The following is a 23,328-nucleotide window of genomic DNA, read 5'->3' as shown; positions in this document are numbered from 1 at the left end:
CCAATAAAATTCTTCAGAAAATCAGAATTTTAGAGTTGACACCAACAACAGATTTATAAACTCGAAAGACCCAGAAGATGCAGTATGGTACTGGTATCCTACCCTTTATTTAAAATACAAAAAAATCCATCAAAAGCAAATGTACAAATGTGGTAGCTCAAAACAGACACATTAGCTAAAGCGTTTAAAATTAGCATAACTCCCAGTTTAGATGGGCTTGATCTTGAAGTGTAGACCAATGAGACTGAATACAAGACATTTCAGATCCTGCACCAAGTAGTAGAACACACGAAGACCTTCAGGATCCCTGAAACACAGATTTTAATGTCATGTCTTATTTCAAATAACATGGTCTGTTCTCCTAACTCAGGATCTAGTACCTACTTTGACTGGTTGACATCAATCAAGGAGCCAATTTTGGAAGTTGTGAATGATATGTGCTCATCTCCAATGACGATTTCCAGTTCCTGTGAAAAAACAGGAAAAAAGTTGTTTAATAAAAAAAATAAAAAAAAGATTCAAAATCTATTTAGGTTAGAATGGGAGTAGCAGTTCTGGTGATAAATATTTTCAAAGAACAAGAACAATATAGTTGAGTAAGCCTGTTGAAGGTCACCATTACTGTGTGAATTCGCAAACCTGTCTGCCAACTCTGTCAGGAGGCGGCCACAGCGCATCATCTTCTTTAGTGATTTCACTGTCATCAATGATCCTCTTTAGCTCCTCCATCACACTTTTGTGAACGTACGCCTAAATAGGAACAGAAAAATTAACCTGACATTAAACGTGCAATTCCACGCAGTGTTCTTTTATCACACTACTACATGTGCGTGTAGACAAATAATCGCCCCCAACCCCTAAAAAACGTGGAGCGCTTAAGCCTTTAGTTAAAGTAACAAGACAGGAAGAGCGTTGTAAAAATCAAAATTATTTGTACCTCTTTTCTGATCATGACGTCATTCTTGTAGTTGCTGTTGTTTGCATACCTCAGTTTACCTGCAAATATATTTAATTTAAGACAGTAGAGAAACAAAAAGTAGAAACAATGCGTCACTTAAAAGTCCTATAGGCCACATCGACCTCATGAGCATTCAATGTTGCTTAATGCGTTACTAGGGTCATATAAATTACATTTAAAAGTAATTTATTCAAAGTAAATATGAACATTAATAATAATTCGACCGAAACCGACAAGACAATTTGGCGCTGGGACTCATTTGACTCCGCTGCGGCCTACTCAACACTTAGCAGCTAACAACGTTAGCTTAGACGCAGGCAGCTTTTACCGCCTCTTCAACTTACCGTCAGGTCTGAATTCAAACTCGAGGAACTCGTGTCCAAACTTTCCCTTGTGTCCAACATAATATCTCAAATAGAAGTCACTTGTTGACATATTTACTCTCTAGAAAGTAATACTTTCCGTACGCTTTCCGAGACAACACTACTCTAACAAGAACAGTTCAAGCCTCGCTACCTAGGCGCATGCGTGTAGGGTTGTAAATCTGTGACGGGATTAACCCTCTTTTTTGTCTTTCAGGAAGTTCTCCATAGTACTGTAAAATAATACACAATTAACCACTGCATATTTTATAGATAAATCTTTCTTATAGAGTTTAATATGTTTTATTATCTGGTTTAAGTGTTCCAAATGTAAATTTTAAAAGGCTACTCATTATATTTTATCAGACGCTACACGAGAAATAATGCTCCTCCGTTATATTGTTGTCGCATGTCAGTAACGTCATCACTTGTCGCCACCGACTAACGAGTTGTACTACAGTACACGTGCGGTTGTGAAAAATTGCTAGCTATGGCTGGCTCGTTTTCTCAGGAGCTTGAGGATTTGTTGAATCCTTTGCCTAAATTCGCGGACCCAGAGGATGATGATGACGATGCGACCAAAGCCAAGGTCATTGAAGAGTTCAATGAGGACGACGAGGATGATGGGGTCGGACTGAGTGTCTTGCGGAAAAGTAACAGATCCTTACTGTCAGACACAGATGGACGGTATGTGGGGAAGACAGTCTCTCGTAAACAACTGATAATGGATATTGAGGAATCGGATGAGGAAGAGGATGAAGATCAGTACGGCATAGAAGAAGATGATGATGAGGAGGATTTTATTGAGAATGAACAGAATGATGATTATGGTGATAATAATAATTTAGATGATGATGATGATGATGAAGAGGGGGGGGTTGTGGGAAGTGATTTACAACTACAGGCTATACTGTCATCTAAGACAAGAGGAACTGATGTCACCTTCCCTCAGGGAGTGGACTTCCACAAGTTAACGGAGGGAATGGACAACCTGGTAACAGGTGAAGGTGAAGAAGATGATGGTGAGGAGAATGAAGGCATGGAAGAAGATGAAAGCTCAGATGGTGAGGAGGAGGGGGATGGAGATGAGAAGACTTTGCACACATTTTCTCAAGCAGAATTAGACGAAGAGGTTGAGAAAGGGAAGGCAGTAAAGAATCAGCTGGCCCTATGGGACCTGCTGCTCGAGGGCAGAATCAAAATCCAAAAAGCTCTTGTGACAGCTAACCAGCTTCCACAACCACTGACATTCCCAGAGTTTAAGAGAAATGGGGGGGTTGAGTTTGTAGGTGCATTGAAAAACAGTCACAAAGCTTTAAAAGCTCTTCAAAGGTCCGTGCTGGAGCTGCACGATCATCTGCTCTGCCAAAACACAGACACAAGGCCGATCGCACTGGGAAGCTTAGGAGCTCAGAGTCAAGATGAGCAGATAAAGAGCGTGGAAGAGTCTTCAGTGCAGGAGAACAGAGTGCCCAAGCATAAACTGGAGATGGCGGAGTACCCCACCTTTATGGCCAAACGTTTTGCAGCTTTCCAGCCATACTGCAACACCACACTGCAGAAGTGGCATGACAAAACCAGGCTGTGTATCAGCAAGAACACCAAGGGGTTTGGGGCATTTGACAGGAATATACTGACACAAGTGGAGCAGGTGATGATGGACAAAGAGAGGCTGTTGAGGCGCACCCAGACTCGTCGCTCAGAATACAGAGTTCTGGGGAAAAAGGAGTCCTTTGATCTAACATCCGACCTCATCACCCCTGAGGGAGAGGTGGCAGAGCAGCAGATGAAAGCAAACTCACATCTCAAAGACCTGGATGAGGATATTTTTGATGACGATGATTTCTACCACCAGCTACTAAGAGAGTTAATTGAGCGCAAAACAAACGCAGTTGATCCCAACAGTCAGGTGGCCATGGGCAGACAGTGGCTGGCCATCCAGAAACTGCGCAGAAAGATTAAGAAGAAGGTAGATACCAAAGCCAGCAAGGGACGCAAAACCAGATACCACATCCACAGCAAGCTGGTCAACTTTATGGCCCCCATGGACCACAGCTCTATGAGTGACGAGGCTCGCAATGAACTGTACCGTGGCCTCTTTGGTCATACCTCTGCACTCAGAGAGTGACAATAAACAACATCATCAGGAAAAAAACAAAGCAATGCCTTCCTTAGGATGCCAATTTGTGGCTTAAAATTAGATATATACATAATACGTATTGAAAATGTTGCATTCCAATTCCAAACAACTTAACTATTTTCACTATGCTGTTATGGGATGTATGTTGTATCTTTTATAATGTAGGTTGTATTTTTTTGTTGCAGTTTTATCTATAACATATTCAGCTGAGGCTAGCTCCATTTATCTTTATGCAAGTATGTGACAAAATTGTGCATCACTGAAAGTCGTTGAAAAAAGATTTCTATTTGTTCATTTTAGCATACCACAACAACTTACAGACTGAAATCTGCTGAAAATTGGGCTGCATTATTTGTAAACATTTGGTACTTACAAGCTGTACCGATAAAAAGGGCTGAGATCAGGCCTGTAGTATAGTGCATCTTGAGTAACAACACTCAAATTAGTATTTAGCGCATGTAAGCAATGAAACACTATGTGTCAACAGTTTCTTTTACTTATCCAACTGATGAAAAGTCACAAATGTCTACAGTGTAAAAAGCTAATAAAATTGTCACTATGTGTAAACTGTCATTTTTTCTGAAAATGATATGGTCCTAAATGGTATTAATGCCCCTGAGTGTTGTTATCTTTTTTATTTTTAAAGACAAATGTTATTTAAACAGCACACGTAAGAAAAACACGAGATTTAAACAAGATGTGGTTTTTTTATATATACATTTTTTAACTTAAGCACACACAACACCTGAATCATATGAAACTTGTATACATAAAGGTAAACATTAACGGAATGCATTTACAATGGAGGTTGCTGATTATTGCTCTCATGTTCGGCTTGGTCACCTGGCTTTGTCTCGTTGTCGCCTGCCATGCCTCATCTGCAGCGAGATGCGCGTCCCTGAAACACATCTATCTTAGCTCCTCCCCATTTGATGATGAGAATGATGACGACGTGATTGGGCGCCGGATGCTCTGATGATGATGACGATTTTGTGCTTATTGTAACGTTAGTTATTGCTTTATTAAAAAGTTATACATTAAATTTATCGTTAATTGTAACCTACTGTTTCATTATCCTTTATTATTTCAAATTACTCTGTAGCTTATTCAACGGATTTGTGCTGTTGCTATAAAATACTTTAAAGCTTTTTATTGTTTTTATTTTGCAAAGTATTGCTTATGTCATGCGTCTGAAAAGATATTGATATTTTCTCACATTATCTTACATATCTAAATATATATTCATTTTAACGCAAAACGTGGTTTTAAAAGTTAAAGAAAAACATTGGTATGTTTAAAATGTAGTTATTCTAGAACTGTTTTTTTCCAGATCAGATCCGTGAACCGGAAGTATTTTTAAGACGTGTGACCTCAGTTACAGTGCTGATGTAGCTCTATCCATGTAGCTGTCCCTCGGATCAGTGGAATGTGCTCAGGTTTCAATTTATAGTAGACATAAGTACAGTTCTCTTTACGATCGGATAAAAGATATACATCCGTCATGACTACCATGTTTGCAGACACTATTCTGATCGTGTTTATTTCTGTTTGTACAGCGCTGTTAGCCGAAGGTGAGTGGACTTCAGTCGACAAGCTGTTTAAACGAGAAACACATTGACGCACCAGCTTTACTTACTAACGTAGAGAAACGTCGACATTACGCATATTGTTTTATGTTTAATCGTTATCTTTTCAAGGGGTGAGCGTTTTATAGCTAGCTAGTAAATCTTGTTGGCAAGATAATGGTTGACATTCCGATGTAGACAGAGCTAGGAATAAGACTTCAGTTGCACGTTTCATAATAATAGACTTCTATCTTGCTGTGCGGTTCGTCTCTTGTCAGTAAAAACCTTTTATACCTACCTTTTATAACTAATTCTATAGCAAGTGTATATACTGTGTGTATATATATATTTCCCGAGCATGTAATGCATGATAGTGTAATAGTATTGTTGTTATTACTTTTTTCCTTTTTTTCAGGGATCACTTGGGTTTTAGTGTATCGTACTGAAAAATATAAAAGACTAAAGGCTGAAGTAGAAAAACAAAGCAAAAAACGTGAGGAACTTTTTCATAGGCCTGATAGTTCAGCCAATATTGCATTAAATATTTGATTTAAGTTTTTCGTGTTGGTGTTTGTTTAATGGCAGTTGAGAAGAAAAAGGAAACAATCACAGAATCGGCAGGACGTCAACAGAAGAAGAAGATTGGTAAGAAGGTTTAATCTGTTGTGATAAGAAAATGGATAAATTAAATAATAACATGTTCTGTGACAATCAAGTGTCAATATTGTAATGTTTTACAGAAAGACAAGAAGAAAAGCTGAAGAACAACAACAGAGACCTTTCTATGGTGAGACTCTTAACTTTACAGTAAACATACAGAGGTTAAATTTAAGTAAAGACACTCCAGTATTGCAGCTGTTCAGGCCATAAGAACACTACTTTAAGCCATGGCATATTGTCACATATGATCAGATCTGATCAGCTTGTTCATCATCATCATGTGTGTGCGCAAAAATAAATATTTAGGAGTATTTACAGGCTTTCCCCCACATCACTATTACAATATCGATAATATAATAATGTAATATGCAATTTTACATTTCCATTTGTGACTTCTTGGCAGGTGCGCATGAAGTCCATGTTTGCAATTGGCTTCTGCTTTACGGCTTTGATGGGCATGTTCAACTCCATGTAAGTGTGTGTGCACTCATTCTGGTGATTTTTCATACACTGTTAATTTTGGGAGATTTAATTTGTTATTATAGAATTTTAAGTAAATACATTTTTTAACTTGTGCCTATAATGGCTGTGTGACAAGATAAGGTACTTAGGCCATTACATAGGACATTAACGTATGATGTATAATGTAGCAGATGGTAAAGACGTGTAGAGACAGTTTTGAAAGTTCCTCAAACAGACGAGCTGGTAAGTTGATGGATGGATTGAGCACACGCTTTACTGGCCAGGGAGAGCTGAGGAATGTTTATTAGGGCTTGAAAAATATTTATTTTATATATGTTTATAACAGATACTGTCTCCTGTAAGTTCTCTATTTTACTGTTTTAGCACCAAATCAAATTTTTTGTGTTCAGCTTTGATGGGCGAGTAGTGGCCAAACTCCCCTTTGTGCCGCTGTCCTACATCCAGGGACTTTCCCATCGCAACCTTCTGGGAGAGGATTACACAGACTGCTCGTTCATCTTCCTCTACATTCTCTGCACTATGTCCATAAGACAGGTAACTTCTGTAATTCATTTAAAGCCCTGAGCGGGGATGATCTAATGTCAAAGCATGTCTTTCCTGTTTGGCTCTGGGCCATTGTAGATTCCAGGTGTCATACTGTGATTGAGAAGAAACACTTTCACAGTTTCTGAGCAAAAAGGGCTGTGTGGTTGCAAAAAACTGCAAGCATGCTAAACATACAGTACTGTGTGTTAAAATATTACCATTAGGCTCTAATTATTGATATATAAACTGCTGAGAACGTTCTGTCTGGTTTTCAAAAGAGATGCTACAGTATATATTTGAGTGTTTTAACCCACTGTCTCAGCTACTGGAGCCCTGTTAATCGTCTTGATATGACCTTTGACCAGAGAGCAGATCGGGTTTCCATCTTTCTGAAAGGCTGTTTTCTTTTCCCAGAACATTCAGAAGATGCTTGGCCTCGCACCCTCCAGAGCTGCAACTAAACAGGCCGGAGGCTTCCTAGGGCCTCCTCCTCAGGCAGCTAAATTCTCCTAACCTTCCAGCTGTTTCACAGAGAGCTGTTCCTGCACTGCAGTTGTATTCTGTTCTGTTAGAATAGTCTATTCATTTGTTTATTATATTATTATTATACCTAGTATATAACACATGCACTGTTGCTTTGTTTGTTTTTTAAGTAATAATTGAGACAGTGATATCTGTAGACACTTGTTAATATTATTGTCAGTGTCTCTATCCTCATTTCTAACATTAATGAAGTTTTATGATTACTTTGTACTGTAGTTGTGTTAATCTTTAAGGATCTTATCTTGCATATTTCTCAGTCTTATCTCTACTGTGAAAATGTGATATATCTATGACATGTCCACAATCCTTTGGGATTCATTTGACTTACAGAAGCATGGAAGATTTGTGTTAGCAATTTTACACCTCGTTGAAGTAATTTTCAAAGCTTGAGTACTAGCCTTGGAGGTCAGGAGTGAGATAATCCTTCACTCTCACCACAGGCTTGTACTCTCTCTCATGTGTTTTTTTGAAATTTTTGAGTTTAGTGTCCAAAGGGAAACATGGTTATCACCTCTCATACATCCACTTTGTCCATCCTATTTTGATGAACACTTTTGGAAAATTGTGCATTTGACTAGCTGGTGGGAGCAAACAATGGACACAATAAAATTTAGACGGCAGATGAATTTAGCTATCAAGATTCCATCAAAAAATACTACAAATTAGGAAATACTGACAGATCAGACAAGGATCAACGTCAAAAAAATTAAGAAAACTATGAACAAACTATAGAGTATAAAATTTACTTGTGTTTAGAGGTGAACTGAACATCATGTGCAATGCACACAGCAAAGTAAAGCAGTTTGTTCAGTATGAAATGTCAAAACCTGAGACAACTAAACAGTCGCCGATTACAAATCACAAGTTGTGAATTCACGAGTCATGAGATGAGTCATGAGAGGAGACGGAGGCTGTGTCAAGGATACAGCGTGTAATTGGTTCATTCTTGGCTGTTCCAAAGTCCGTTTTCCTTGATACTCTTGCGCCCTATGATTAATCAGACTGGTTCCAAATCAGCTTGATGTCAAGCTGTTCATATACCTCTTGCTTCATTAGAAAATACTATAAAACACACTTAAACAAGTCATGTACGATCAAGTTCAAACTGGTCGTACATGATACCAGTTGCGAAGTGTTTTTGTAATAATTTATATCAAATTCCAAAAAGGCGAAAGACAGCATGCAGGAGGCGTGCCCTTTCCGAGAGGTCTTTATAAGTGATCTGCGGTAAAGTAACCGCGTCCAGTCCGCCATCCTCCGCCGATCCCACGGTAAGGTCTGTGCACCGCCTTGCTCCTTTCTGACATGTTTCTGTCTTGTGGTAAAGTTTTCTTTAGGCGCTGCGTCGCTAGAAGTAAGCATGTGATTGGACGCTCTCCACCGGGAGCGGGTGCGTCATATATAGGCACACACACGCTAGACGGGCGCACACATAGAGGCAGCAGCACGAAGAGAGGTAACCTTAACAGGCACTTTGACAAAGATCCATCTGTAAATTTGATTTACTAAAAGATCTCATTCAAATCTGTGGTTCGGGACCGATGCTCGAGCGTTTCTGCCGCATGTGTCGATTGCATGTTACGTCTCCCTGCATGTTGGTAAATTTGTTTATTGCGAGAAACGGCCTAAACGGAAAATGACATTTTTGCAGCTTTTCTCCATCTGAAAATGGCCCAGTCTACTCTTAACAGCATGCGCGAAGCCTCGACCGGAACCCTGGTCGTCAAAAATCACCTGAATTTCTGGGGAGGAAAACGGGTCAAACCCAGACAAGAGGCGAACGCGGAACCTGTGTTTGAACCTGCAACTGGTAACTCGATGATAATGACACGTTGAATGTGAGACCGTTGTATAATATGGCGCCGCCTGAACAATGGCGTATGTGCTAAACTGACGTAACCCTGGATTTTTGGGGTCGGTGCTGATAACGTCTACTGTTCGTGGTCACACGGTGCACACGCTGTTATGCAACTGGAGCACCGCCCACTAGCTCTACTGTGGTGATATATCAACTTTAGCTGTTTATAGACTAGACTAAATATCTAGTAGATAGTTTTCAATTCTACACTGATTTAAAGTAATGTAATCAATAAAACAGGTTTAGCTAATCATGAATGTTACTGCATTATTATTAATATTATTATTATTATTATTATTATTATTGGAAAAGAATGGCAATGATTGATAAATCAGCACAGTGCCTCCATTGTAGGATCTGAGGCAGTATGTGATCAGTCGATGATCATGCTTTGGTTTTCTTCTATTTTCAGGCCGTGTCTTGTGTCAGATGTATCCCTGCGGTGCCGAGGAAGTGGACGAGGCCATAAAGAGCGCCCACTCTGCCTATCTGAAGTGGAGCAAGCTGGCTGGCATGGAGAGGGCTCGAGTGATGCTGGAGGCCGCCCGCATTATCAGGGTGAGACGGTTGAGCTGCTGCATCTCCATTTGCAATTTGTGCAGTGTTAAGTAATGGACAATTGAAGCATGCAAGCATTCAAGTTAGTCATTGAAAGCACTGACTAGCCTCCCTTCCTCCCTCCACTGCGGACCCACAGTTGCATAAGAGAAGATCTCCCAAATTACGGTGTAAATGCAGTAATTTTTTTTATAAATGTTGTCTTTTTTCAATAAAACAGGAAAGAAGAGAGAATATTGCAAAACTGGAAGTCATAAACAATGGCAAGTCCATCTCTGAAGCACTTGTGGATATCGATGTGTCGTGGCAGACCATTGAATACTATGCAGGCCTGGCGGGTGCACTTGCAGGTAGGTGCACATTTTGTCATTTAGTAACTTTCATGAAAATGTTTTACAAGTAGCATGAATGGCATGTATGTCCTATGTACAGGTCAGCACATCCAGCTTCCTGGTGGAGCATTTGCTTATACCAGGAGAGAGCCCCTCGGTGTGTGTGCAGGGATTGGTGCTTGGAACTACCCCTTCCAGATCGCAACATGGAAGTCAGCTCCTGCTCTGGCCTGTGGTAAGTTGTCAGCAATCATGTGTCTTACATTTTTTCACAATGATGAGCTCAATCAAGCAGCTTTTAAATTGGAGTTATGCTGTTAGGTAACGCCTTGGTCTTTAAGCCTTCTCCAATGACCCCTGTGACTGCTGTGATACTTGCTGAGATCTACAAAGAAGCAGGTGTCCCCGACGGGCTCTTCAATGTGGTGCAAGGTGGAGCAGAAACTGGCAGCTTGCTCTGCCACCATCCAATGGTGGCCAAAGTAACCTTCACTGGCAGCGTGCCAACAGGAAAGAAGGTAGAGGAGACATCCTCTTATTTTCACTGCTACACTGAACCAGATAAATGCTTTGCTCCTAGAAGTCATTGATTTCAATAATTACTATCCTTCTCGCATTTAGGTTATGGAGATGTCTGCAAAGACTGTGAAGCAGGTGACTCTGGAGCTTGGAGGGAAATCTCCCCTAATCATTTTCAAAGACTGTGAATTTGAGAATGCTGTGAAAGGAGCGCTTATGGCAAACTTCCTCACACAAGGGCAGGTGAGACTTTTGGGTTATATATGGGCTGTGTTTTGTGTGAAGACCGTTTCAATCTAATGCAATACACTTAAAAACAGGTTTGCTGCAATGGGACCAGAGTGTTCGTACAAAGGGACATCATGCCTCAGTTCATTGAAGAGGTGGTGAGGAGGACCAAGGCCATCCCGATCGGTGACCCCCTGCTGGAGACCACCCGGATGGGAGCACTGATCAGCAAGCCACAGCTGGAGAAAGTGCTGGGATACGTCAAAGAAGCCAAAAAGCAGGTGTGGTAGAACTAGAGACGTCCGTGTTTTCACAATCAGTCAGTTAGATAGAGCTGCACAGCATAGTGGCATGAAAGATTCTTTTCTATCATGTAAAAGCTTTAGTGTTTCTTTAGTGTTTTTTTATTACCTTGTAATTAAAGAGTGGCTCAATTTTATATAATTTATATATATATATATATATATATATATATATATATATATATATATATATATATACTTCTTCACTAAATTCTAGCTCATCAAGGGTTGTAAACAGGTTATGTGATGTTATCTCAACTGTTAATAATTAATGTCATATTGCGTTAAGGATTTACTTTATCACAGAGCAGTTATGAAGGTTTTTTTAATTGTTGTAATGATCTGGCTGATATTTGCTTTCCCAGGGTGCCAGAGTGCTTTGTGGTGGTGAACCCTATGTCCCCAGTGATCCCACATTAAAAGGAGGCTACTTTATGTCACCTTGTATACTTGGTATGTTCTGTACTCCTGAGCTAAGTTGTGTCATAGATTAATGTGATAAAGAACAGTACATGCGATGCACTTTTTTTTCCCCCCCTTGTTCTCCATTTGCACTATGCTTCACATTACCACTTCTTCCCCTCACAGATAACTGCACAGATGACATGACCTGTGTGAAGGAGGAGATTTTTGGCCCAGTCATGTCGATCCTGCCTTTTGACACAGAGGAGGAAGTGATCCGCAGGGCCAACAATACCACCTTTGGCTTGGCCTCTGGAGTCTTTACCAGGTCAGCAGGGCAAAGGCAGAGCACACAACGTTCTTCATTACTCAGCATTTGAACTTCTGATACGGTCCTGACGGTTAGCTTAATGAAGTTTATTGCATTTAACTGGCTGAGGTTCAAGGTTCTTCCAAAGCACCCTATAAAAGTTACTGAGCTACTAGGAGGGGTTTATTGCAAAATTAATGTCTGGTTGAAGCAGTATTTTAACTGCTTGGTCAGGCTGAACCGGGTTTATTTTACGCATTGTTATTTATTTATCTGGCCTGTTTCTGCCTGCAGAGACATTACTCGAGCCCACCGGGTGGCTGAGAACCTGGAGGCAGGAACCTGCTTTATTAACAACTACAACATTAGCCCTGTAGAAGTGCCTTTTGGAGGATACAAGATGTCAGGTATGTCAAAATTAATATATTGTCACATTCATAGTGCTGAATGGAATAACTTTCACTATAGTTATTCAGTAAATTAATCATTTAAGGTGTGATCACATATTCTAATCTTTACCAGGCTTTGGCAGAGAGAACGGCCAGGTAACACTTGAGTACTTCTCCCAGCTCAAGACTGTGATTGTGGAGATGGGAGATGTTGAAAGTGTCTTCTAAACTCCCCTCTGGTTAACACCGCTTCACTAGAACGCGAAACTACTCCTTTCACTTGTGTGCTATGCAGCAGATCTGAACGGTCACATGTAATATTATCTTGCTTGCACTTACTATTGTTGTATTTTTTCGTGCATGCTTAAAAAAAGTTGGTGGATCTCTATCAAACTGTTTCAAAGAGAGTGGACCAGCTGCACTTGTTACTATCTTGCAGTTCTTGGTTGCATTTTGAAATTTGAGATTTTATTAAAAGAACATGTGTTGTGTATGTGGGACAAAGTGCTTTAGTTAAGTGCCTTAAGTTGAGACTGCATTTGAAAGCGTTTGAGAATCTGAATTAACATACTTTTGTACCATTTGCTTTTCTGAAACGTTTCTTTTTGTATCAAAATAAAACGCATTAGATACAAATTTCCTGGTTTTTATTGGTTTTGTTCAAAAAGTTAACAATGCACACATTATAACTTTCACTTATACTTTTGTAATCAGTCTGTGCATGAAGTGGAATTCATTATTCATGTAAAATGAACATCGAGCAACTTGTGTTTATGCGGTCCGTGTAACGTTCTAAAAGTTTGATTTCTCCATCCAGACTAAAAGCTGGGGAAAAAAAGAAAATGAGTCGTTGCTTTAACGACTGCTTTAAATCCAATTCCTTGTCTAGTTTTTAAAACAGTTTTCAGCTCGTTTATTCGTTTCTAACACGGTGCTGTGATCAAATTCCGTTTTTTTCTCATATCCAGAGAAACGAGAAAACGGATGTGTTTTGTATTTCATCTAATGGAAAAAATTAGCCAGAAAACAGCTTGATTTCAGTCGATATCATCTGGAAAGGAAACTATAAATCCGTTACTTAATTTGTGCTTGAGCACCGGCTTCCTAACGTCGTTGTACTCTGTTTCAAAATAAGAGTCTCACTTTCTTAGGCCGCTTGTCTATGGGGTGCCGAATGTAAAAGGAGCACCTCTAACTAGGTTTCTCACATTTAACTAAATTATACATGTTTTCTCACATTAGTTAAATGTGCAAAAGTCTAAATGTAAATGTTTAATGTAAATGTTAAATGATCGCTGAGTACAAGACTGAATATTCATGAATGTGCAAGTAGACTCCACCCCTACCCTCAAACAGCGCTTGTCTCAGATCAGAGACGCGAACTCAAACACCTCAAACAGTGCGCGCAAACCCCGCCCACATCTGACTTGGAAACTTTTGTTTACCTAGTAAAGTTAGCTAACTAATTCTACACCGGCGCGACAGAAATATTCTATTCAACCCTATTTAACTCCCTTCTCCCTTGTTGTAAACATCAAGTTTACAACAGAATAGCAGTTTGAAGAGGAGCCTCAGCTGCCGTTACAGCCCGTTCAATCTACGCTAATGGGAGGGAGTTGGAGCTGACGGCCATCCAGAGTCAGATGTGGGCGGAGCTATGCGTACTGTGTTTGAGTCGGCGTCACTGATCTAGGATTATAGGGGGTGGAGTCTACTTAAATATTCAGTTCGATCATTTAACATTTAGATTTAACATTTAACAGTTAAATAAAGTACTTAATTAATCATTCATAGGAATGTTGTCCTGTGGCTGCTGTGGTCTGTTAGAGGCCTGGTCCAAGTAAAACAACACCTTAGTGGGGTAGAGCACTGTGAGAGAGGCTGATGGTAGTACGGGTCCTGTGAGTGTGTTAGCTGTCCAGCGCTGTTATGAAATACACAGTTCCAAACAGGCACAGCGTTGACCCATTCTGCCACAGCTCAGTGCACATTTTGCACCCAACAATACTCCTGCAGCCTGCTGCACACATGGAGCCGTCAATGAAGCCTAAGTGAAAGTAAGAACAGAAATAGATAGGGATGGGAGCACTGATCAGCAAGCCACAGCTGGAGAAAGTGCTGGGATACGTCAAAGAAGCCAAAAAGCAGGTGTGGTAGAACTAGAGACGTCCGTGTTTTCACAATCAGTCAGTTAGATAGAGCTGCACAGCATAGTGGCATGAAAGATTCTTTTCTATCATGTAAAAGCTTTAGTGTTTTTTTTATTACCTTGTAATTAAAGAGTGGCTCAATTTTATATATATATATATATATATATATATATATATATATATATATATATATATATTATATATATGAACTTCCATTACACTAGAAGTTCAGATTCTGTTGGTCTCCTGTGATGAATACTTTTTTCTTCTTCTTCTTCACTAAATTCTAGCTCATCAAGGGTTGTAAACAGGTTATGTGATGTTATCTCAACTGTTAATAATTAATGTCATATTGCGTTAAGGATTTACTTTATCACAGAGCAGTTATGAAGGTTTTTTTAATTGTTGTAATGATCTGGCTGATATTTGCTTTCCCAGGGTTCCAGAGTGCTTTGTGTGCCTATGTCCCCAGTGAGCCCACATTAAAAGGAGGCTACTTTATGTCACCTTGTATACTTGGTATGTTCTGTACTCCTGAGCTAAGTTGTGTCATAGATTGATGTGATAAAGAACAGTACATGCGATGCACTTTTTTTCCTCCTTGTTCTCCATTTGCACTATGCTTCACATTACCACTTCTTCCCCTCACAGATAACTGCACAGATGAAATGACCTGTGTGAAGGAGGAGATTTTTGGCCCAGTCATGTTGATCCTGTCTTTTGACACGGAGGAGGAAGTGATCCGCAGGGCCAACAATACCACCTTTGGCTTGGCCTCTGGAGTCTTCATCAGGTCAACAGGGCAAAGGCAGAGCATTTAACATTTAACAGTTAAATAAAGTACTTAATTAATCATTCATAGGAATGTTGTCCTGTGGCTGCTGTGGTCTGGTAGAGGCCTGGTCCAAGTAAAACAACACCTTGGGGTAGAGCACTGTGAGAGAGGCTGATGGTAGTACGGGTCCTGTGAGTGTGTTAGCTGTCCAGCACTGTTATGAAATACACAGTTCCAAACAACGTCCTTTTTGTTTTTTTTTCTGAATACAAAAACATTTATTAAAAGAAAAACAGGTGATGGTACTGTATGACAATAAAACACTAACTTACAAATTGAATAAACAGGAGCAATTACACAATAAATAAAGTGGCAATCTTTTCATAATCACAACCCCAAAACCTCAGTGTACACAGGCTCCTCCACCCATTTCAGGCACAGCGTTGACCCATTCTGCCACAGCTTCTGCACAGCACACATGGAGCCGTCAATGAAGCCTAAGTGAAAGTAAGAAAAGAAATAGATAAATACTGTACTAACCTGTGTGGTGGAACTGGTCCATATCATTTGATGGTTTAAAACAATATGACTGATCTCACTGAGGTCAATATGCTCAAACTCGTGGGTAATAATAATTTTTGTTACTAACTGTATTAGTTGTAAATTTATATGCATACAACACAAAGCATCAGTTTTCATGGTAAAACAACAGCAAAAAAACTAATTATATCTTTACAAACTAAACATGTGAACATTTTGAGTTCCCCAGACTTTGCTTCCCTCGTGACCTGGAAAGCATCTGAAAAAGTTCTGAATGTGTCCTATTTAATCCTCCAAGCCTTGGAAGACGTCAAGCAAATTATCAATGTGATCCTTGATTCCCTGATTAGAAATGTCACTGCTTTGACAAGAAAAAATAATTAAACCAATACTGTAGCAATTAAGACTGTTTCCCCAAAACATACAGTTCAAAGGTTTGGGGTCACCCAGACAATTTGGTGTTTTCCATTAAAAGTCACACTTTAATTTACTAGCATGAGTTGTAAAATGAATGGGAAATATAGTCTTATAAGTTAAAAGTAATGATTTGTATTTAAAATAATATTTTTTTAATCCTCAAACTTTGCTCTCGTCGAAGAATTATCCACTCACAGCAATCACACCATTACAGACCTTTGGCATTCTGAAAGTTAATTTGTTGAGGTAATCTGGTAATCTGACACATTGTACCATTACTACACTGCCGTGACAGTTGCTGGAAATGGGCCTCTATACACCTAAGTAAATATTGCAGCCAAAATCAGACATTTGCAGCTAGAATAGTCATTTACCACATTATTGATGTAAACGGTGTATTTCTGAATTGTTTATTGCAAATAAAGTGCCTTTTTGTCAAAAATAAGGACATTTCTAAGTGACCCCAAACTTTTGAACGGTAGTGTACATATTGAATATCTATTCATGGGGGGATTCTCTACAGTTAATAGCCAAGCAGATTGACCTCAGTGAAATCAATCATATTGTGTACAGATTAGTACAGTATTTACTTTTCTACTTCTTTTCTTACTTTCATTTAGGCATCATGGAGGCCCCATGTATGCAGCCTGCTGCAGGATTCTTGTCGGGTGCAGGTTACACACAAGGAGGCCGTACTTCTTCATTTGACTCCTGTGGTCTGACCTGGTGACAGTCTGTTTACACCTGTTCTGTGTCTTCCAGCTTAATCAGATGGATACAGCTGTGCATATATAAACATAAATGTATAGTGTAATGTGCAGAACTATGTGTACTGTATGAACAAGGTCTGCCAGTTTTAGAACTAGAAGAGCTGTTCATATGTCTGTACACATTGGTAACATGTGGTGGACCACAGCTCCCAGTAACTCCAATACCCCCCCACCCCCGACAGACACACGGGGAGCTGATGTCTTATCCAGAGTTTTTAGACACATATAATTTTCTAGTTTCACCTAAAGAATACGCCATTTTATTAGATGCTATACCTACAGGATCAATAATGTTTTTTTAGAGTTGCACAGCATTTACCATCTGTTTCTCTTCCCAACCCTATAAATGCAGAAATAGGAAAGATCTGTTTAACACAGTCTAAAAATAGTAATAGGAAATTTCAAGCTTTATTTCAGAAAGAATCAATATCCATCCCACGTGTGACCTATTATTGGAACTCTTGTTATCAACTGGAAAAAAGTATGGACAATTCCAAATAAGTTCTTTATAACTAACAAAGTAAATGAAGTATCATTTAAACTTATCCATAAATATTATCCTGCAAATCACTACATAAAGTTTAAACGAGACATTGACATGAACTGTTCGTTCTGTGGAAATCACCCAGAAACCATCCAGCACCTCTTTATTGTTAAAGGTCTTTACAAGGAATTTGCTTTGAAATGGGAAAATGTTCTTTTTTGATTTTTTAGAAGACAAAATAATTTTTTAAATTATTAATCTACTACTTATATTGACAAAATTCTATCTAAACAAATGTAGATATAGTAAAGAAAAAACTTCATTTCAATGGGATCAATAATAAAAAAGAAAAAAAAAATTATTTGAATGTATGTAATTCTTTCTTATTTATTGATGTACCCCCTGGCACAAATGTCTCTTGTATATTTCTATACAAATTGTATACTTCCTGCTACGAATAAAGCTTGTAATTAAAAAAAAACAAAAAACAAACAAAAGAGAATTGCCTGACAGTAGCAGCCAAGCACCTGTCGGTTTCCGTAGAGGCTGTTTCCTGTCTTGCATCATTTCGAGTTTTCTTTCCCCGTTTTTGCGCGACCGAGGAAGTAATTATGTCAAACACACATCGATAAACGCATTAATGAGCTTGTAGAAAGTGACGGTAAAGAAAAGTCTGTATTTTGTTGGTGACAAGTTGTGAAACAGGATGCAATCGCTCCACATATAAACCCATGTAATGACAGCTCGAGAATGGGAGCTGGAGCCCTGGGCTGATGCTCGGCTCAGTGATGCCTCTTGTCGCGTTTCTCCCCATATTAGGGCCGTAAATGCGCATATTCCGCGATTTTACTTGTGGAAAAAGAATTTTTTTTTAAACACAGATCAGTGGACAGACGTTGATTTCTATTTTATGTTATTATGCATATATATTATGTTATTTTGTCAGGTGAGGTGAGGCCCCGCCTCCCCTGCCTACCCTGACCACACGTCACTGGTGTCTGTCCTGCTTGAAGGCTAACCCAAACCTAAAACCCAAACCACACAGTGGTGGAGGTGCAGGTTGGGGCAGGTTGAACTTCCTGAGCTGTCTCAGGAAGTACAACTTCTGCTGGGCTGTTTTGGGGACAGTGTCTATGTGAGGGGACCACTTGGGTCCTGTGAGATTATGGATGCTAGAAACCTGAATCCACGGTAGACACTGAAATCCCAGGGCGTTCCAAGGAGCAGTCCAGACATAGTTTGTCCTGTCCTGAGTCTTTACCAGGGCCTCTTCCCACAGGTCAGAAAACCTAAGCCTAAGACTAACACTATGTGGAGGAGCTGCGGCCTTTTCATCTGGTAATGAGTCATAACAAAGTTGAAAAACCAGACTTGGTCCTGCTTTGTTTTTCAACTTTGTTGGAAAACCAGCAGGACAGCAGCCCTCGAGGACCAAGTCGACTAAGTCAACCAAGTCGAGGGCTGTCGAGGTCCTGCTGGTTTTTCAACCTTGTTGGAAGGACCAAGTTTGCCCACGCCTGCACTAGAACATAGCATCGGAATTGAAGGTACTGGGATGGTTTACATTCTATTTGTTCATGTTAATGACAAATCCGTCATTTGCACAAGGATTAGATTTGGAATACCGCAGGGTTCTGTGCTTGGTCCAAAACTATTCAGTCTAAACATGTCTCCTCTAGGTAATTATTAGGAAGCATTCTATAAATTTTCTTTGCTGTGCAGATTGTCAGGAACACACGGCTGAGGACCCAAATGCACAGCGCACTCTCGGACTGGGTGAATTTGAGCAGGGTTTATTGCGTCAACGTAGTCAAACAGTCCGGGTCATACACAGGATATCTCAGTGTAAGGTACAGATGAGGAGTAGGCGAAATCAGGTCCAGGAGGCAGCAGTGGTTTGGTACACGGACAGACTCAGCAACGGTACAGATAAGGACTAGACAAACTCACTGGTCAGACGGTCGGGCATATGTCACAATCCAGGCGAAAGTACAGAGGAGGATCAGGCAGGAATCGACGGTCAAGAGCAGGCAAGATCAACAACATGAAACAACAAGACTAGAACGTTGGATAGTGGTGCTATGACTCAACAATCTGGCGAATTACAAGGGTGAGAGGTGGAGCTTAAATATGAGGCGGACTGATAGCAGATGAGGTGCAGGTGTGGATAATGCTAACCGGTACAGACAGGGAACAGCTGATCATGTGACGTTAGCAGGAAGTCCTTTCAACATAAAAGCGGAACAGGCATCAGAAACAAGAGACAAGAAACCAGATCGTGACACAGATGATACTCAGCTATATCTGTTTTTGGAATCAAATGGAACAAATCAACTAGTCAAAATTCAAACTTGTTTAACTAACCTTATCTCTTCTTCTCCAGTAGTTGTGCCCCCCTGTCCTCACCTACAGGTATCATTGGACTGTGATGGGCAGTCGCGAATTTAACCATTCTGCCTGTGTCCAGTCTCTGGTTCAGCCATCATGCCTGTGCTCTGTTGTTGCTGTGCTTATTTCCCTCTCTATCCCCTCACCCCAACTGGACAAGGCAGATGGCCGCCGACATCCAGCTTGGTTCTGCTGGAGGTTTCTTCCTCGTTAGAGAGGGAGTTTTTTTTATCTCCACTGTTGCTGTCAAATTGTGATTAATTACAATTAAAGGCTTGCTGTATGTGGGATTTGTTGGGTTTAGTTGTGTAAGGTCTCAAACAATACCTTGTAAAGTGCCTTGAGATAACTTTGTTATGTGATTTGGCACTATATAAATATAACAAAATCAAATAGAATTGAATGTTTGTTAGCAAACTGACACGTACTATTAATTTTGAATCCACAACATATTTTGTTCCACATCAGATAGCACGAAACTCTGACTTACATTAAAATCATGTAAACAATGAAAAGTGTAAAAACTCATGAGCTGATGGCAGGTTTTATCAATGATGATAAAACAGGCTTTTAGTTTACCCGTGTTTATAACCAACACAACTGTTTGTTCCTTCTTCACTTGTGAAATCAGCTTTATCAAAGTAAATGAGACATTAATTAAATCAGCTGTTTCAGATGGTCTCAGTTCAAATGTTCAGATTAATTTAACACATCCAGACTTTCAGTGTCATGGCTTAAGTTGGGACGAAGTCAGATGTGAGGCTTTTAATATATGAACTTTTTTAGCATTAAAAAGCACACTTTATTTAAAGCACATGCATACACAGACATGCATGCAGACGCTGAGCTTAGTGTAACTACATGTAATCGCTTGCCGTCGCCATCTTAGTTTTCTCATGCACAAGTGGATCTTAATCACTTACAGCCTTCTTCCTCTCACACATGTACATTTTTAGGTAACTCACACACCTACCTAGTTGTCACGACCAGCTACAGTGAGCAGAAGTGAAGGATTCAAATGCACAGCTCTAGAGACAGGACTTCAGTAAATGAGTAAATGAGTCTTTAATTTTGACTGGTCCAGTACGTTAGGCAAAAAAACCCCAGATGATCTAAAAACACAGGCAGAGGTACCAACCAGTTTACGCAGGCTAGTAGTAGTGACATGCGCAACAATATGGCAAGGGAGCAAGGTGAGTACTGGAGACTAAATAATGAGACTAATGACAAGGGACAGTGCATTTTCATAAAACACATAATTACACATGGTAAAAAAAGACAGAGTTAGCCAAAAAGAAATTTTACATCTGTGGTCCTCTGGCCATGATGTGCAAAGGCTATAAATACAAAAAGAAAGACATAATTGAACAACTGATCACACATGTAACACATAACAGACTTAACAGGAACACAGAACCCAAATTACCTATGGTTCAGGATATAATGGATCAGGTATTGAATTCCAATCACTAGCGCTCCTCACTGACCAGGCCGACTTAGTAAATGTGCTCCTATACAAAGGAATTGTTGTGAGTCTCCTCCCAACCACGAAGGGGGGTGGGGGGGGGGGGGGGGGGGGGTGCTCTGAGCACTCTGCTTCCTGTTTCTGCAACTGCCAGGAAGTTCTTAAATGGCCTTTTAAATGGCAGCTGGAGCCTATCCAAGTCGTCAGTGTGTCTTTGTCATCGTCCCATGTGTTCGTACTCTTCCGACTCTGGTCTCTGGCCTTGTTTATTCACAGTTGGTATTCTGATAGTCATAACAGGAATACACCTGTGACAGAGTCTTGAGTAGCACACTCAAGAGCTTTTTCTTTGACTAACACATTCTGTCAAAAACAAAACGTCCAGTGTTTTTCTTTGCAGTCACACCAGCTTGAGACCAGCTTGTTAAGCAATAGCTGAAGGGACAAAAAATTATTGAATATTTATAATTATTATTATTATAATTTATAATAATTGAATGCAAGTAAATATTAGCGGCTTCATTTGGCATTTCAGCCTTCAACCAATTTGTTACACGTTGCCGCTGAGTTTGACAACAATCCACACAATGGTGCACTTCTTGTTTATGCTACAGAGCAGATATTCACAGTAACCTAAACAGAGTTTGTGAAGAAAAATTTCACCATCTTAAACTCTGTGCCTGTGCTTCACATGCTGCAGTTGTTGTCATTAGATATGCAGAGCACAGCAAGAGACCATGGTTTTTCATAGACCTGTCCTGTTGCTCCCACATCTTTGTCATCTTCATCTCATCTTCTGTGTGAACTCTGTCAGAAATATTTAACTTCTTATATTGATGCAAACATCCATCCATCCATTTTCCAAGCCGCTTATTCCCATATGCGGGGGTGCTGGAGCCTAACCCAACTGGCTATGGGCGAGAGGCAGGGTACACCAGTCTAGGGTCCAGGGTCCAGTCACCAGGGTCGCCAGTCCATCGCAGGGCAACACAGAGACAGACAACCATTCACACACACACACTCACACTCACACCTACAGTACGGGCAATGGAGAGAGGCCAATCAACCTAATGCACGTCTTTGGACTGTGGGAGAAGGTCGGAGAGAACGTGCAAACTCCACACAGAAAGGCACCAGGGGTGTGTTCCAGAAAGCAGGGTTGATTAACCTTCTGCTAAACCCTGAACTATGGGTTGATTAACCCAGAACCTGCTTACCCTGAGTATGTCGGTTTCAAAATACTTGATAAGAGTTAGGTTAATGAAAATATTCAATGTACAGTGTTAACAACCACTAAACCTGCTGAAAATGAATATTAAGTTCTTAACTTGGATTTTAAGCCGTTTTCTCGTTTGTTCGTTTTGAAAGTAAATCGAAAAACGTACTTTTCGGAAAACGTAAATGTCTAAAGATTGCTTGGTTTGATCAGTTATGTACAGTATTTACCCGATTCCTGTTTCGCACTGTCTCGTACTGTTTTGTGGTTTCTACATGTATTTCATAAAAAATTAAAAAGGACCTTTATTTTGGTAACGTGAACCGGAAGCAATTTTAAATCTCTGGATTCCGGAGGCGTGGCTGTTTTGCTAAGTTAGCCTGTGGTTTAACAATGCAGGTAATGTTATTTACGTAAATGTAGTATAAATAACATTAAGGCTGTTGAGTTTATCTCGTATATTATTTTTGGTTATGGTTTACGGTGTGCTTGGTTTACGTATGTCAAACGACAGTAGCTCTGAGCATTTAACGTTAGTTTGTGTTGGTTAATATTAGCTGATAAGTTAGCTAACTGGGTGACTATAACAGTGACTAACGTTATTGTGAAGTCAAATTAACATCTTTGTGGATAAACAGTCGTTGTCTTAGCATGTGGTTTAACGTCACGCATTCGTTTTTGCTCTTTTTTCTTGTAGCAGCGAGAAGAAAAGCAGTTAGATGCTTCACTGGAGTCTCTCATCTCTCGTGTCGCTCATGTCAAAAACGCGCTTCATAGTTTCATTTGTAAGCTGGAAAGTGAATACGAACGTTTAACATGGTAAGTGTCTTAAAAGTTATGAAAACATACTTGTGGTAATTGTGTGTGTATATATATATATATATATATATATATATATATATATATATATATATATATTTTTTTGTTCTGTTTTTAGCCTGTATTTTTAGTCATACAGGCTCGAAGTTTCACATTTACCTATATTGCGT

General features: G+C 39.8%; 5 protein-coding genes across 8 annotated transcripts in view; 4 read left to right on the top strand and 1 right to left on the bottom strand.

Annotated features, from left to right (window-relative positions):
* Positions 1–88: 88 nt before the first annotated feature.
* On the bottom strand, positions 89–1,504 carry magoh (mago homolog, exon junction complex subunit). Its single transcript, XM_029146649.3, has 5 exons — positions 1,303–1,504; positions 938–996; positions 640–750; positions 385–467; positions 89–307 (listed from the first exon to the last, which is right to left on the bottom strand). The coding sequence occupies exons 1-5, from the start codon at positions 1,391–1,393 to the stop codon at positions 208–210; spliced, it is 444 nt and encodes a 147-aa protein (XP_029002482.1). The 5' UTR covers positions 1,394–1,504; the 3' UTR covers positions 89–207.
* A 219-nt stretch (positions 1,505–1,723) lies between these two features.
* aatf (apoptosis antagonizing transcription factor) lies at positions 1,724–4,607 on the top strand. The gene has a single exon (XM_029146647.3). The coding sequence runs from the start codon at positions 1,811–1,813 to the stop codon at positions 3,446–3,448; it is 1,638 nt and encodes a 545-aa protein (XP_029002480.1). The 5' UTR covers positions 1,724–1,810; the 3' UTR covers positions 3,449–4,607.
* A 203-nt stretch (positions 4,608–4,810) lies between these two features.
* Positions 4,811–7,862, top strand: tmco1 (transmembrane and coiled-coil domains 1). Its single transcript, XM_029146648.3, has 7 exons — positions 4,811–5,031; positions 5,441–5,518; positions 5,611–5,670; positions 5,766–5,812; positions 6,089–6,156; positions 6,558–6,702; positions 7,108–7,862. The coding sequence occupies exons 1-7, from the start codon at positions 4,962–4,964 to the stop codon at positions 7,204–7,206; spliced, it is 567 nt and encodes a 188-aa protein (XP_029002481.1). The 5' UTR covers positions 4,811–4,961; the 3' UTR covers positions 7,207–7,862.
* Positions 7,863–8,350: 488 nt separating this feature from the next.
* On the top strand, positions 8,351–12,770 carry aldh9a1a.1 (aldehyde dehydrogenase 9 family, member A1a, tandem duplicate 1). 3 transcript variants are annotated; one of them, XM_029146644.3, is made up of 12 exons: positions 8,351–8,507; positions 8,888–9,046; positions 9,507–9,652; positions 9,873–10,002; positions 10,085–10,219; positions 10,306–10,502; positions 10,606–10,746; positions 10,824–11,012; positions 11,399–11,486; positions 11,622–11,763; positions 12,040–12,152; positions 12,268–12,770. In XM_029146644.3, the coding sequence occupies exons 2-12, from the start codon at positions 8,905–8,907 to the stop codon at positions 12,360–12,362; spliced, it is 1,518 nt and encodes a 505-aa protein (XP_029002477.1). In that variant the 5' UTR covers positions 8,351–8,507; positions 8,888–8,904; the 3' UTR covers positions 12,363–12,770. The 3 variants fall into 3 exon arrangements, with proteins under 3 accessions (XP_029002477.1, XP_029002478.1, XP_029002476.1); XM_029146645.3 differs by having other exon boundaries at positions 8,371–8,512; XM_029146643.3 differs by lacking the exon at positions 8,351–8,507 and adding an exon at positions 8,525–8,692.
* Positions 12,771–22,581: 9,811 nt separating this feature from the next.
* med8 (mediator complex subunit 8) overlaps positions 22,582–23,328 on the top strand; it is a 2,528-nt gene continuing 1,781 nt past the window's right edge. Inside the window, exons 1-2 of one of the 2 annotated variants that reach the window (XM_029149300.3) lie at positions 22,582–22,738; positions 23,037–23,158. In XM_029149300.3, the coding sequence (XP_029005133.1) occupies positions 22,733–22,738; positions 23,037–23,158 (128 nt within the window). In that variant the 5' untranslated portion in view covers positions 22,582–22,732. Of the gene's footprint in view, positions 22,739–23,036; positions 23,159–23,328 lie in introns of those variants that run through there. The other variant, XM_029149301.1, reaches the window with a different exon arrangement.

The sequence above is a fragment of the Betta splendens genome, chromosome 4, assembly GCF_900634795.4.
Source record: "Betta splendens chromosome 4, fBetSpl5.4, whole genome shotgun sequence".
NCBI lineage: Eukaryota > Metazoa > Chordata > Actinopteri > Anabantiformes > Osphronemidae > Betta > Betta splendens.
The sequence above is the reverse complement of the archived record's forward strand: the minus strand, read 5'-3'. Positions and strand labels throughout refer to the sequence as shown.